Source organism: Denticeps clupeoides, chromosome 10 (genome assembly GCF_900700375.1).
Source record: "Denticeps clupeoides chromosome 10, fDenClu1.1, whole genome shotgun sequence".
NCBI lineage: Eukaryota > Metazoa > Chordata > Actinopteri > Clupeiformes > Denticipitidae > Denticeps > Denticeps clupeoides.
The window spans coordinates 22,053,711-22,069,015 of record NC_041716.1 but is presented as its reverse complement, the minus strand read 5'-3'; the positions used below and the strand labels follow the sequence as shown (position 1 = coordinate 22,069,015).

The window sequence follows — 15,305 nt, the reverse complement described above, 5'->3', positions numbered from 1 at the left end:
AGCTGCAGGCATGTTTCCTGGAGAGTTGAAAAGTGTCTCTGACAGAGCCCATTTTCCTGTTCTGTTCTCATCACCTGGTCCACTTGTCCAGGGGCATGCTGGGGAAATGGGTCGTGTCCTCGCTTCTCTTTCCCTGTGCTGTTGTGGCTGCCCACTGACCTGGATTACAGTTTAAAGGGCCTTTCTCTCTCCTGGATAATGATGTTGATCTGCTCAGCTACATGTGTGCTCATCACTTTTTCTTATAATCTGCACAAAGGATAGTTAATGACGCAAATTAGGTTAAACACACTTGACTCACGTGAGAATCTCAACTCATTATCATGGCAACACAACAAGTAAAGGGTGGAAAGCAGGAATGGAATCGAACTCACAGCCTTGGAACTTGTACTTTCTCCTCCACTTACACGGTAGACATGGGCCATTAAAACCTGTCATTTCAAGACACAGATAAAGCGCTTGAATCATCTTTTATGGATTTAAGCAACTTGCTTAGTAAAAAATCAGCAGACCAAATGTCTTCATGCCTCCACCATACCAAATAACATGGCTGGACTAACTACTGTCTCATAGACGTTCCCATTCACCCCATCCCTCTCTTCTTCACCGCTTTCACACTTCCCATTACTCCTGCTCCTTCACCAGCTCTCCTCCCTGTACCCTGACCATTCTGCTGTCCTCCCTCTCGTTCATCTCAGTCCAACTGATCTTCATTCCGCTCCTCTGAATGGATAAAACTTTCTGCCAGCTGCTCTCCACAGGAAGGTTCCAGATCTGTGATGTGCAGTGTGGTTCAGTCAGGAGACTGTCCATCATTGCTGTGGATCTGCTGTCTCCCCAGGTTGTCGAGCCGTGGTAACGTTTCTGAATATATTGAAATGATGCTCTGTAGCAGAGGAAAGATGAATCCTTGTGTGTATATGTAAGAGAAAGTGTTTGTGAGGGTGGCTGAAATGGGCAAGTACTGGGGTTTACGTTTCAGCCTTTAGGGTCTTCTTGGGGGAGGGGCTTGTGTGTGAAAAGGGAAGGTCAGTCACCTCCTTTAGTCACATACTGGTTGGTTTTTATTGGTGAAATGTGTGAGCCATTCAGAGTAACACAGCATCTCCGTGATGTAAAACACCATTAATGTAACCATGAAAATTCAGGAAAATGAGAATTCTGTCGTTCACCGCGCAAATGAATCTACAATGGAAATTATAGACTTTGAATTACATTTCTTTGTTAGTGGACAAACGGAGAAAATCAGCAGGGGATGAAATGATGTCCTTGTGTATTCAGACATCATTCCAGCGGGAGGTGAAAACTTGTTCACGCTAAAATCAATGACTATTTTTACTTAAACTACATTTTAAACACTACATTCCAGCTCTCATTATTCTGCTTACTGCCAATTTGCCCATGAGGTTCCACAAGTGAAATGAACTTCACGTTGCGTTCCATCAACGCCAGCTGCCTAGAACCAAGTATTGGAGAATTATTAATTGATTGTCATTTGCCCTTCGTTTCGAGGCCACGTCTGCTTCCTTATGTGGTTTAGCCCTGGTCCAACTCTGTCCCAGTATCTGATCATCTACGTACCTCAGTAGATGTTATATTTGTTTGGATACGTCTCGATGAGACTGTAGAGGAAAGCAGAACAGCTCCATGTGACCTCAGGCTGATGTGGTGGCGGCTTGCGTATAAATGGCTGCTGTGTTTAAAAAGGTCGCAGCTGTCTCCCTCTCCTTCACGCCTTTCATACAAATGCATTTGAAATTCAGGAGGCGTGTCCTCGGTGAATGGGGGGCAGGGCTGAACAACTCAAAAGTGTCCAGTGGGGTCGCAGCTCCCTCCTCTTTAGCTGCTCATTGGCTGCTGACAGGAGCATCTGGAGCTTTTGAGAGTTTAAGGGAGGAGTCAGACAGCGTAATAAATGCGACGTTTGCCCCCGTTCTGAGGCTTTCGGTGAGCTGGGAGCAGATAAACGGGAGCTCTTACTTACTTTAAAAAGCTTTTTAACTTTTTAACTCTCTTCCTTTGGATCTTTGTTGTCTGAAAGAAGGATTATCTGTGTGTTCGGAGGGAGACTTCTTAAGTGGTGGTGTGGACGTCCAGCGATCTGCCCCCTTCGCTGGTTCCCTCAGCTGCACGGAATGCGGTCCCATGTGACCCCATCCCACAAGCGTGCATTCACCGGGCTGGACTGCAGATAAAGAACCAGAGGGGGAAAAGCCACAGCAGCAGGAATCTTAGGACTGGAACAAGTGGGAGCGAGAAAAAGAATAAAGGAGGGGATGAAAATAGGTGACAAAGAGGAGGAATACAAAAGAATCTTGGATACAAAAGGTCTTTGGAAACTGAAGACAAAAACATCCACCGTCACCGCACTACCTTCTTCATGCCTGTGGAGGCCATTCAGCCCTCATATAGTCGCTCCATCATGCCCTTCCGCATCCTGAACAAGGGTCCGGACTACTTCCGCCAACCTTCCGAGTCAGGCGTTCGGAAACTCAGCGCCGTGGAGCGGCTAGAGGCCGACAAAGCCAAGTACGTGAAGAGCCAGCATGTGGCGCTGACACGGCAGGAGCCTGTCCAGCCACCCGTCCCACGAAAGCCACTGCTGTCCCCCAATCCCATGCGACAGTGCCGAATCAGCTCCCCTGTGGCGCGGAGGCTCCCTGACCGACCTGCTGTAGTGGAGAATTGCAGAGTGACCAGAGAAGGACAACGGCGAGGCCCACGTCTCAACCTGGAGATTCTTAACAACCTCATCAATGTTTGCGATGGACCACCGTCCTCTTCGTCCTTTTCATCTGGTCATAGGAGAGAGAGAACCCCCTTGGCTGAGACACCTAGTTTGCCTTCCTCCAGGACCATCTTGCCAGATCCACCACAAACCTCACAGACAAACAGAGTCACCGTGCGCAGAGTGGACGTTCACCCAAAGAATGAGCCACAGAAGCCTTGCAGGTCACCATTGCCACCAAGTCACCATATCAGCCAGCTCACATCTCCACCCTCCCCTCTGCTTCTGCTGCCCCCACCCTCACCAGCTTTTACTCTGTTGTCCTCTGGCAGCTCGTGCAGTTCCCAGCGGGCTTCGGCGCACAAACTCACGCGTTTCCACCGCTCCAAATCAGACCTGAGCGACCGGTACTCCCGAGCCCCAGCTGACCTGGAGCGCTTCTTCAACTACTGTGGCCTGGACGCCACTGAACTAGAGGCGCTGGGGGACGTGGAGCATCTGGTCTGCACCAGTCCAGATATCAAATCCCTGTCCAAACTGCACAGTGTTAGCACACCCAGGTCTGAGTGTGGAGAGGAGGGGGGACGAGAAGAGGAGGAGAACCAGGACATTGAAGGAGCTCCTGAGCGTGTGCCTTACCGGATCTCCATCATCGAGAGAAATGCTCGAGTCATCAAGTGGCTGTATGGAATCCGTCAGGCAAGGGACAGGTCTCACGTCTAGATGCCTGCAGGGTGCAAACTGCGTCTCATTACATCATTTTTAATTTATTATGTTTCGTTTGTGCTACACACACATCATCCAAGAACCAGTTTGGATCCCTTATCATACCAATAATAATCTGATGTTCTCACCAGGTATATTATGAACAGACAAGACATTTTCTCTGTGTGTGAATGACTGAGTGAGCTAGTGATGTGTGACATATTTGGTCTGAGTATATGTTGGGACAGATACCACAGACCCATGAAGAAGACTGCAGACGGTTGATGAAGGTGTTTGCAGTAGGAGAAGAATATTAATGTGTATCGATTTTTTTTAGACGCCCTTACCCAGAGTGCCTTACAGTCAGTGCTGACAGGGACAGTCCCCCCTGGAGACACTCAGGGTCAAGTGTCTTGCTCAGGGACACAATGGTTGTAAGTGAGGTTTGAACTTGGGGCAACTAGGCTACTACCACTTAGTAGATGGCATCCTGATAATCCGTTTACTGATCTGCAATTGATACTTCCTAGAATAAGAGGATAATTTTAGAGAATCTGCCATCAGAGTTTCTGAATGTCTGAAGGATCAAATTGTATGCTGTGCATCACTCAGAAACATTCTGGCCTGTTGCCTGCGCACACTTAGTCACGCCTGTGCACATGCTAATGTGTGAATATGTGTTTGTACCATTTCTCCGTTTGTTATGGTCAATCCTTCAACCAACTGTCTATATATTAATTAAAAAAAAGTTTTGAGAAGTCTGCGTTGTTCTGTTTCGTTTCCTTGCAATTGTTTCACTTTGGTGGCATGTTAGTGCCAAGACTAGAAGAGACTAACCAATCTGCAAATCCTAGTCTTTTTTTTAATGAAATATCTGTTTTTAGGAGTTTTCAGAATTCACATGAATGTGAAAGTACATATTACATAAGTGATCATAGATGAATTTGAAGAACTGGGTAATGTGTTGCTGTCCCGCTGACAAATCTGGGGAAGATGGTGTGTATGATAAAGATCCTGTGTGTGAAACACTCACTCTGAGGCTGAATGGACAATAGCAGAAGAGAGAAAAATACTCCAAAAAGGAATCACTGAATCAATTGCTTAACCTGAACCACAACATAAACCAATATAAAAGCTTAAATGGAAAAATCATATATGAAATTTTCATAAATGCATTGTAAAAGTGAAAGTGAAGTGATTGTCATTGTGAAACACTGGAGCACAGCACACGGTGACACAACAAAATGTGTCCTCTGCTTTTAACCATCACCTTTGGTGAGCAGTGTGCAGCCATAAAACCCAGGTTACCAAACATCAAAACATGAAAGATTTCATCCCTATATACGTTTGTCTGGTTTCTTATTTTTTATGAATATTTACTTTTATTGATCATGTTGTTTTGGATTACCTGGTGGATTTATTAAAATGTATGTCCTTAATATTTATGGCATTTGAGCTCACATCCTGCATTTTACTCGCTGTGCCACTGTTGAGTTTGATGAATAAATATATGATAGTCAGGAGCAGCTCTAACCACCTATGTATGGAGTTCTGGGTTTTTCTGACAAATTTTAACCACATTGAAGCAACCGGTGAGATTCTATCTCTGTTCTTATTAGGGTCCACATGTATAAGTCCAATAAAAGCTATTGAGAAGTTGTGTTTTAAAAACTTGGTGAGTGCAATCACCTTTAAGTAGGTGGAATTTTTGGTATGATTCTGCCATTGGTATATTCCGCACAAGCAGGAGGGAGAGCTGCCTAACGGCCTTGTTACGGAGGGGGTGGGCAAACCGACGAGACTGAGGGACTATTGTGTTTGGAGGGCCGGGCGCTCTGATGCCCATGGCTCAATATCAGCCCCAATAACGGCTAAACATTGGTATGAACAATGCAGTGAGGAAGACCACTTGTTCTTCACTTAATTTTTGGGGGGCATTTTTCTGAAGGTCATGTTGATCATTCCAAAACCAGGAATTTAAAGGGATTTATTTGGTGTTGTGTGTGTCAGTTCTTTTCCACTGAGCTTATTGACTGTGATGAGCTGGAGGTGTTTGGAATTAAATAAAAGATCTCAAGTTTCAAGCTTTGCAGGTAATTTAATCACTTGCCCTATAAAGCCTGGAAGTACAATAGAACCAGGTCAGCAGATTGCATCATAATCTCTAGAGCATATTTCAGATGCTGAGAAAAATAAATGTGCATGATGCACATAAAACGCACGCCTTTGGTCTGTCTAGCATATTTCAAACTATGCTCACGTGTCCCTGTGGGCAAATGTGTTTTTACAGAGCTGTATTGAGGAGAGTGTTATTTATGTGTTTTTCACATTTATATATTTCTGTTGAAATACAGTTTTAATATCAGGTTTATTCAGGCAATATTAATATTTATCTCCTGCAAAGATTTTATATGGACTGTTTGGAGGAACGGCTTTCATAGATTTCCTTTTACCGTCAAAGTCTCCATGAACGCTCTAATGCACTTTTATTGAGACCATACCGAGAAGTCTGAAGGAACGTTGACATATTGCTGGTGGAAGAACATTAAGCGGTCGGGAGGAGGAACTAAAGTGCGCTGCTGCTCGTTTCCGGCGGACCGTGTGGGGTGTAACATTTGAAAATGGCGGACCGAGATGAGTTGGTGCGGGAGTTCATTTCTGTGACTGATGTGGATGAAGAGCGGGCCCGGTTCTTCCTGGAATCCGCCGGCTGGGATTTGCAGGTGGGATGTGGACGTTAGCATGTGGTGTTGCGTGAAGAATGGTGCTTTTACGCATTTTAAAACGACCTCGGCGTGCAGCGCGGCAGCTTCAGCGGTCCGCCGCCGCGCTCGGCTTCGCCTCCGGGAAATGTGCAAGTCACCGTCAGGTCCGGCAGCGCGGAGCCCCGATGGACTGCCGCGGTCCCTCCACAAGCCCGGCCGCCTGGCGGCGTGATTTTCACGACGGACCGTTTAACGCTCACGGTCTCATTTGAACGCCGTCTGTGAGGAACCGCGGGATCGGGGCTGAAATGTCCCCACGAACACGGTCCTGCACGGAGACCACAGATCGTCTGAAGTGATGAGATTGTCGCATCTGTCACACCCCTCTTCTCTTTCTTTCCTAATTTTCCTGATTTCAGCTTGCCCTGGCCAGCTTTTTTGAGGACGGTGGTGAAGATGACATAGTGACCCTGCCTCAGCCTGAAAGTGGATCCTTCAGCAGATCAGGACCTGGGTAAACATGGTATTCTGCAATAACTGCTGTTCCTGCTGCACAGTTCTACGTCACATTTCGTCCTGTGTACGTTCTGCCCCCAGTGAACACAGAGTTACATCCTTCAGGGATCTGAGGCAGGAGGAAGAGGAGGACAGCGATGAAGAGGAAGGCCAGAGGTGAGTCCTGTCTTCGCAATCTGCGTTAATTTGCTAGGTTATATCATAGAATGCCGATATGGTCACTATATTTATGTACAACGAGTCAGAACAGACATGTATAATATGATACAATAAGCTGGCAGAAATTGCTGAAATTTCTAAATTACAGCACTATATACACAAGGAAAGCATAAATATCTAAATGAGGTTTTATATGTAGTGTGGATGTTGTGGAGGCTGGACAGTGAGAGTAATGGTCTTTTTGAATTTTGAAAGTGAAGTGATTGTCATTGTGAAACACGATGCACAAAAAACGAAATGTCCTGTGCTTTTAACTATCACCCTTAATGAGAAATGGGCAGCCATGAAAGGCGCCCGGGGAGCAGTGTGTGGGGATGGTGTTTGCTCAGTGGCACCTTGGTGGTTCAGGGATTTGAACCGGCAACCTTCTGATTATGAGTCTGCTTCCTTACCCACTAGGCCACCACTGCCCCATAAAACACCCAGCCTGTATTGCACAGTATTTCAATGCTAAATAAATATTAATATTGCACGGAGGATAGGACAGAAGGAAGTCGGGGTTCGACTGTGTGGTCCGTGCATGTGTGAGTTCAGAGTGGTTTTGTCCTTTACCCGGTTTGTCCTTGTGATGCTCCTGCAGCATCTCCCTGAGGGCAGCAGGTCGAACAGATGAAAGCCATGGTGGGAGATGGAAATGTTCATCAGGGACTGGAGAGGGCAGCCAAGGATCTTCTGTCCTGCCTTTACTGCTCTCTTATTGTACATTACACATTATATTACACTAATTAGGTTATATATGCTCAGTCAAGGCGTTGGTGAATGACTCTGGTGGAGCACACACTCAATTCTTGACCTCGCTGTGTGGAAATATTTAAAAGTGTCTGCAATTCTTGCATTTAGTGAGAAGCTAGTTTGCTGAAATAACGTGGAAATGTTGCCCTGTAGCACAGTCATGTTTTTGTAGTGAGCTGCTCTGTATGCATTATAAATGTTAAAGATGTTAAACCATGCAGATAGCTATTAACACTGTTGGATATGTATTCTGTGGAGCCATGTACCAAATGTGATCCAGGGGCAGAAAGTTGTCAGTCAGTGAGGTGATGTTTGGCAAGGCTGCCATGGACCTTTTTTTTGTCTTGCATATGTATATTTGTGCTGTTATCTGTTCTCTCTGGCTGACAGTGATGTGCCATTTTGTGTGGATGCTCTGCCTCATCCACTCGAACTCTCTCTTCCTTGTTGCACTTCGCTGCCTGGGGCAACATGGGTGGATCTTTGACTATTGACAATTTCTTGTAAGAAGTTGCTTCTCGGTGTTGGGTGTCTGGTGCTCCTGGTTGCAGTTTCTGACCATGTACATGTTGGACAGCACCCTCCTGTGCCACTTTATGGAAGGTTCTTGCTGACTCTGGTCCCATCAGGGGATTTACCCCTGGTCCTGAATGAGTTCCTGGTTGCTTCATGGGGGCGATTTCAGGCCCAAGGGCTGCATAGTAATTTACTGGTAGCCTATGTTGTGTGATAGTAATGACTAGACACTTTTAGACAATGACTATGCTCTTGTCATCCACTTGCTTTCCCTCCTGCATTCATGTACTGAGAGACAAGTTTTTTTCTGATGTTTCAGTTACATCAGCGCTCTCAGTGCATTTGTTCAAGCATAGAGCAAGTCTTAGTTCTGCTTGTATCAATACGCTGCCATTTTTACACTGTAACCATCACTTGATTATGTGAAGTCTTGCATATTCAGTGCACACAGATGCACTATGGCAAACTCTCTCTCTCTCACACACACCCTACATCACCTGATTTCGTTGAACTTTTATTATTAAACTGAAGACAAAGTTGTGAAGTAGATTATTACTATTTTTCATTTATGTTACTGTGTAATTTTTGTTGGAAATTTACACTTGAGTTGAAATAAAAAAATCAGGAGTAACAGCCAATTGCTTGGTCATTTTAACAGACATTTCATATTACATAATTTACAATATTGTTTAAAATGCAAAGAAAGTTTATAGGAGAGATATTCAAATGCAATTTTTCTATAATTGCAGAGTTGAACAATGAATATTCTACGTTCACGGCTACTTTGAAATGTGCATAAACTTAATTATACAACTTCTTGCTGCAGTGCCTTTGCTATGGACCATGTTATCAAAAATTACATTTAGATTTACAGATCAAATTATATACTGGTGTGTGTGTGTGTGTGTATGTATGTATGTGTATGTATGTCGCAATTAGATTTTTATGGCATATCGCGCAGCCCTAATTTACAGTTTGACTTTTGAAATACTGAAAGATCACAGTTCAGATTGTTGGATCATGATAATTTTTTGGTAAAAAGTATTGGGATTTGTGGGGAAAACTAGATAATTAATTGAGAATTTGGTATTACGTCTTGATTGTTATTGGGATGGTTCGTTAGGACACGGTGGAAACATCCAGACGAGTTGCTGCATGTCTATTTAGTGTTTTTTTTTTTTTTTTTTTTTTTTTTTCCCTCAATAAAATAAAACCACACAGTGGTGACTGCTAAAATATTAATAACAATATTAAAAATTGGGTTATTAGTCATTATTTGTCTCTATTTTTAATATGATTCCTTACTTTCATCCTGGGTATGTTGGAGCGCACCTCGAATATCTCCCAGTGCATGTGGATATGCCGCTCGTGTGTCCACACTGTTCTGAGGAGTCCACAGACAGCAGACTGAATTGACTCTCCTGCTTTCCTTCTGTTAGGTTCTTTGCTGGCGGCTCAGAGCGGAGTGGACAGCAGATTGTTGGCCCTCCTAAGAAGAAGAGCTCCAATGAGGTGGTGGATGACTTGTTTAAAGGGGCTAAGGAGCATGGAGCTGTGCCTGTGGACCGGGCTGGGAAAGGTCTTGGCGAGTCCAGTAAGGCAAAGGTAGGACAGGACATGTTTCAGCCATCACACCAGCTTAATTACAATTTCAATATTATAAGTGTGTGTGTCTGTGTGTCAAATATATAGCTATATTTGGATGTAGGTAAAAATACTGTCTGTAAGTTTTACATTTCCAATGTGGCATGTTACTCTGTTCTGTTAAAGTTTCAGCTATCATCATTTTTTTGCTTTTATATCGGTCTGAAGTTTTCTGAAATTCAACCTTGGTGCAGAATTACAGCCACTTTTATTCCAGTCTCACAATGAGATTTGGAAGTTAAAGCATTTCATTGTACAATATCTAAACCATACCCTACATCAAAATTCTCAAGATAACTAGTGAGCAGTGCACCCAGCACAGGGGCTGCATCCAGTGAAGTGAAGTGATTGCCATTGTGATACACAGCAAACACACACAGTGCACACAATGGTTTGGTGTCTGTAGATTAAAATGCCTTGACAAGGAGAGCGGCCTAAAAAGTTGAGGGGGCTTTCACAGAAATAAAAAAAATAAATAATGCATTTGTTTGGAAGTCATGACAGTCGGTAGAGATGGGAAATTCGGAGGGGTGGGAAATTCTCTGGGCGGTCAAGGCATGAGAACCTTTCCTCTTATAACCAGCTTTAAGAGATCATCAGTATCATGTTAGTCTTTGAAGAATAAGTTTGGGCATGAAATTAACCTTCTCACATCCCCATCTAGGGGTCTGAGACAGTGACATCACAGGGCAGTGTTGGACTTAACCATTATGTACTGAATTAACATGGACAGAGGTTAATATGGGGAGTTATAATGGCTGGTAACATTTATTTGGTGACTACTATTTACAGAGCATAAAAATTAAGAAAAGAGAAAACCCAGCACATCAGCCACAAAATGTAACACACCAGGACATGATCTGGCCGGTGACAGGAGCAATTCTGCCAGCCTCAGTATTAAAAGAGCCATCCCTTCATGGACTGGGCCGCGATTCGTTAGCATGTGATGGACCAGTATACAGAAACAGAAGAAAAGTGCAACACAACTGTTCTTCACACGGTCATTTTGGTTTTAACACACAAGCAATATTTAAATAGAATTTTTTTTGAGCAGGGCAAATGTTGATTGATGTTTGCTTAGAAGGAAAATATCTTGTTCTGTTATGTAGCTGATACAACAAACACATTGTTCTTATTCTCCTTACAACTGCATCTAGAACCTTAAAACTCAAAATACCAGTGACCCTTGATTGTGAATTCCTACTAATGTTCTTGTATTGTCTCTCAATGCCTTCAGCCATTTGTGGGCGGAGGCTATCGATTGGGTGCTGCACCTGAGGAAGAGTCTGCATATGTGTCTGGAGAGAGGAGATCCTCTAACAGCACACAGGACGTGAGTCTTCCCGTTGAGTCCCTGTGAGTGTGTCGGTGAACCCTAAGTAATCCCCCGATTGTAACCCCCCTAGGTCCATGTGGTGTTGAAGCTCTGGAAGACCGGATTCAGTCTGGATGATGGGGAACTGAGAAACTACAATGACCCGCGTAATGCAGTTTTCTTGGAGTCTATTCGCAGAGGGTGAGTTGTATTTTGTTTAATGTTTGTCTAATTGTAGCATATTTAACCCTGTAGCATAGTGTTTTATTACCATACCTTTTGGACCATTTGCGCAAAAAACTGAAAACCAACAGTTTCTGAAAGGAGAGAAGCTGTCCTTTCTAGTGATATTTGTGTCATTATGGCATCACTGCATCCCCAGGGATACGAAGGATGTTTGCAGAGAAAGTAAGGGGCAGTGGTGGCCTAGCGGTTAAAGAAGGGCCCCCATAATCAGGAGGTTGCCAGTTCAAATCCCAATCTGCCAAAGTGCCACAAAGAGCAAAGCACCGTCCCAACACGCTGCTCCCTGGGGCGCCTGTCATGGTGCCCACTGCTCACCAAGGGTGATGGTTAAATACAGAGGACACATTTCACTGTGTGCACCATGTGCTGTGCTGCTGTGTATCACAATGACAATCACTTTATCACTTTATAAAAATAGTGAGGGCTGCAGAATAGTTATTTTATAGGATATTTTAAGTGGTTTATATCACACTTTTTATGTATTTATTTATTTTTAACGGTTGTTTGCCGTGTTATTTGTCTTTTTACCAAATTTTTCTGCTGTTTACTAGTCATTTTTTTTCTTTTGGTGCTTTTATTTCAAACATGATGAGGAGGTAATCAGTACAGGTGTCACTGTGTTTCATGAACTTTTACTGTTCTTTATTAAGAGGTCATACAGCAAATCCCCCCCCCCCCCCATTTATTAATTTATTTTATACGGGTTCTATTATATTTAATTAAATGTATGTATATTCTATAGGTGGGAAACTGCCCTTATTTCAGAAATGGTCTCTAGCAAGCACTTGGGGATCCCAAGGTTTTCTGAAAAGACAGACAAAATAGCAACTTCATTGTGGGGGGAAAAAAGCTGGATACATCAAAATTGAAAATGGCTCCGGCTAGTATCCCTGTAGCTGTGGACACCAGCCAACCAGTCACCAACATCCAGATCAGGCTTGCTGATGGCAAAGGCCTTCCCCAAGGCAAAGCTGTATTCTCAGCCATGATCAAGTTGTCATGTATGGTGTTAACGTGGCATTTTGTAGATCAAAAAGCATTCAGTTTTCAGATAGAGGTGGCAGGGTAGGCAGTCAGCTATGGTGTTGGTTTCACCTACAACTGAGAACTTCTTGTGGATGCATTCACTGATGCACAAACTCTCACACAGTGAAATACCACTTGAGCTGCGGCAGCGTTCCCGTGGGGGCCAGGTGAACTTGGACATGGAGGACCACCGAGATGAGGACTTCTCAAAGCCAAAGGCCCTGTTCAAGGCTTTTGCTGGGGAGGGGCAGAAACTGGGCAGGTATATCTGTTAATTGCTGTCTACTTCGTTTTAATGAGTTTTACAATATAAACCGATTATTTCCCAGCATTGGTTTTCTAGTATTATAAATTAATTTGTTGCTTGGTGTCCATTTTGCATTTTTGTGCATGTCCTTATTTCCACTGTAATAAACTTTGTCCTACCATCTTACAACACTAGTCTATGAACTCTTTTTGTCTTTTTGTCCTCTCTGCAGTGCGACTCCAGAGGTTGTCTCCGCCCACAGGGTAATGACTAGTCCAGAGGACCAGGTTGGTGGTGAGGCTCAGGCTAGTATCCCTGTAGCTGTGGACACCAGCCAACCAGTCACCAACATTCAGATCAGGCTTGCTGATGGCAGAAGGCTGGTTGAGAAGTTCAACCACACCCACCGGTGAGTCGCCGACATGCTAGCCTAAAAATTGGCGAGTTTATGGGCCATCTAAGCTGAGCGGAAACTATAACTTTCATTGACAGAGTGTCCGATGTGCGCCAGGCCATTGTGAGAGCTCATCCTGCCATGGCCGCAGCAGAGTTTGTCCTCATGACAACTTTCCCCAACAAGGAGCTGACCGATGAGAGTCAAACGCTTCAAGATGCCAACCTGCTGAATGCGGTCATCGTGCAGCGGCTAAAGTGAGCGGCTCCTTCTATCAGCATGGCTCTGAGCTCTTTCACAGAGGGACGCCCTGCTGGACTTGTGGACTTCTAATAACTTTTACTTTAGTTCTATTTTTCTGCAGTGGTTTGGTGTGGGATTTGAAAGGTAAGAGAAAAGATGTTGGAGGCAGGTTAGAGGGGAAGAATGTAGCTGAGTGGGTGGGTGGGTGTTAAGCCTGGATGTTTTAATCAATGATTCCATTAATAAAGACGTTTCTTAAGAGCTTAACACCCTTTTGACCGTGATATTACTGACCAACTGAACCCTTCTTTTGTCTTCCTTTTTGCTGACCCCATCCTTTGATCTGATTGACTCCTTCCCTTCTTCCAACATGCTCTCAGTCACAGAATAAAAGGTCTTTGTTCTGGACTCGGTTTACATGAGTGAGCATTGTGTAAGGTTAAGTTTTAATTCTGTGGTCATCACACCATATAAATTATTATGTTGCTGGTTATCCTTATTACAATGTATATCCTGATAAATAATCCCACTGGAGTTAGAGCTGATGCACCTTGTGGGTTCTGGGCCTCTTGAAAAGCTCTGATTAAAAGTAAAGTTTGTTACAGGACGTGCGCTTCTGTCATTTGTTGCTGGGTTATGCTTCCAGAAAAATGCATATTTTCCAAAGGGAGCGTTATATTACTCTTACGGAATTTTCGTCCTACATTGTCTTTGATTGAAGGACTGCATTTTCGTAAGAGCAAAACAAAAGGGATAATTTGAAAAGGCAATAAAACACTTGGTGGGCTGGTGTGTAAAATGACCATAGGCATGAGTATGAAAACTTTGTGCTCTATGTGTATGTTCCAGGAGTGTCAGACAATAAAGTAATCTCCACAGGGCTACCATTTCTGGTCTCCAGTTCCAGGCCTAAATGCCATATTGGTTTTAAAACATCTGAAAAGCATAATTCTAGAAAACATTTAAGCTGAGCTACAACCTTCATATTTCAAGTTTTTCATCAGCCAATGATGCAGTGGAATACTGCAACACACTGAGCAGAATTTTAGATATCCATGCTGCTGTTAAAAACCAGTCACTTTTCCTCATACAGCTCCATGGTTCTTGTAATAATTTCATGAATTGTCTTTAAAACTGAGTCAAACCCTCATGGCTTCCCCCCACTCAACCTTCCCCAACTGCATGAGATCATACAGCCCCCAGAGGTTGAATACCATCATCAGGAGTATGAAGGCATCAGCCTGCACTCTTGCCCCTTTATCACAGTCCTAATGAAATTTAACAAGTCTTTCACAAGTCTGCTGATCACCACCATTATTAACCATTCTCTCCAGTCTGGGCATATTCCAACAGCTCTGAAAATTGCAGTATTCTAAAATATTCTAAACCCCACTCTCGATACAGATGTTTTTTATTCCAGTTACAGGCTCATTTTCAGCCTTCAATTCTTTTCAAAAGTTCTGGAAAATGAACAGAATCACTTGATTCTCACTGTTCTTTATCTTTAGTTGTATTTGAACTGTTGACCATGGCATGATTGTAGCCTACTGGGCCAGAAGACCACAAAGTCACTGGTTCAAACCCTGCTTAGTACATTAATGCAAGTTCACCGATTATCTGTGGTGTCCAAACCTTTACCAGATCGATTTTGCTGTGGTGACCCTTACCGGGAGAAGCTGAAGGGACCAGAAGAAGAGAACACAGATGTTCAAATCTGTTTCTCACTGATGAGTCTTTGTTGTGCTCTTGGGGTCATTTTGACTGGGCACTTGAGAGTAACCTCAGTTCCAATGTTTGTAGAATTTCTTTGGAATGACTGTAATTATTTCCAGATTTTTGTAAACCATCAGTTCTTGTATTAGATCTCTTTGGCAAGGCATGGCTCACAACACCACACATTCTTCTTGTGTGGAACAAACTCCAAAAAGTTAAAGGGTGGCTATGTGAGAGTTTTATATCAGAAGTAGCTCTGGTCCACAACTCCAAACTCCCAATTCTCTCAGCAAGCCTCCAGGAATTCTAATATCTGACTGCAACTACATTTCTTGATGTTATTCCCTGAAGGATTC

At 43.6% G+C, this 15,305-nt stretch overlaps 2 protein-coding genes and 1 long non-coding RNA gene across 3 annotated transcripts; 2 read left to right on the top strand and 1 right to left on the bottom strand.

Moving 5' to 3' along the window:
* Window positions 1–96: 96 nt before the first annotated feature.
* On the bottom strand, window positions 97–1,719 carry LOC114798761 (uncharacterized). Its single transcript, XR_003751113.1, has 3 exons — window positions 1,582–1,719; window positions 375–431; window positions 97–249 (listed from the first exon to the last, which is right to left on the bottom strand). It is a non-coding gene; the product is annotated as an uncharacterized LOC114798761 (long non-coding RNA).
* Window positions 1,720–1,940: 221 nt separating this feature from the next.
* LOC114798549 (protein FAM110A) lies at window positions 1,941–4,191 on the top strand. The gene has a single exon (XM_028994350.1). The coding sequence runs from the start codon at window positions 2,381–2,383 to the stop codon at window positions 3,449–3,451; it is 1,071 nt and encodes a 356-aa protein (XP_028850183.1). The 5' UTR covers window positions 1,941–2,380; the 3' UTR covers window positions 3,452–4,191.
* Window positions 4,192–6,021: 1,830 nt separating this feature from the next.
* nsfl1c (NSFL1 (p97) cofactor (p47)) lies at window positions 6,022–13,843 on the top strand. The gene is made up of 9 exons (XM_028993892.1): window positions 6,022–6,156; window positions 6,558–6,652; window positions 6,736–6,810; window positions 9,561–9,726; window positions 11,003–11,098; window positions 11,172–11,281; window positions 12,477–12,614; window positions 12,832–13,008; window positions 13,092–13,843. Exons 1-9 carry the CDS (start codon window positions 6,055–6,057, stop codon window positions 13,252–13,254), a joined length of 1,122 nt encoding a protein of 373 aa, XP_028849725.1. The 5' UTR covers window positions 6,022–6,054; the 3' UTR covers window positions 13,255–13,843.
* The last annotated feature ends 1,462 nt before the right edge of the window (window positions 13,844–15,305 follow it).

Coding starts and splice junctions, on each gene's coding strand:
- LOC114798549 (XM_028994350.1), top strand. CDS start 2,381: ATGCCTGTGGAGGCCATTCAGCCCTCATATAGTCGCTCCATCATGCCC.
- nsfl1c (XM_028993892.1), top strand. CDS start 6,055: ATGGCGGACCGAGATGAGTTGGTGCGGGAGTTCATTTCTGTGACTGAT. Junction 11,099..11,171: donor CCTCTAACAGCACACAGGAC/GTGAGTCTTCCC, acceptor TAACCCCCCTAG/GTCCATGTGGTGTTGAAGCT. Junction 12,615..12,831: donor GAGGGGCAGAAACTGGGCAG/GTATATCTGTTA, acceptor TCCTCTCTGCAG/TGCGACTCCAGAGGTTGTCT.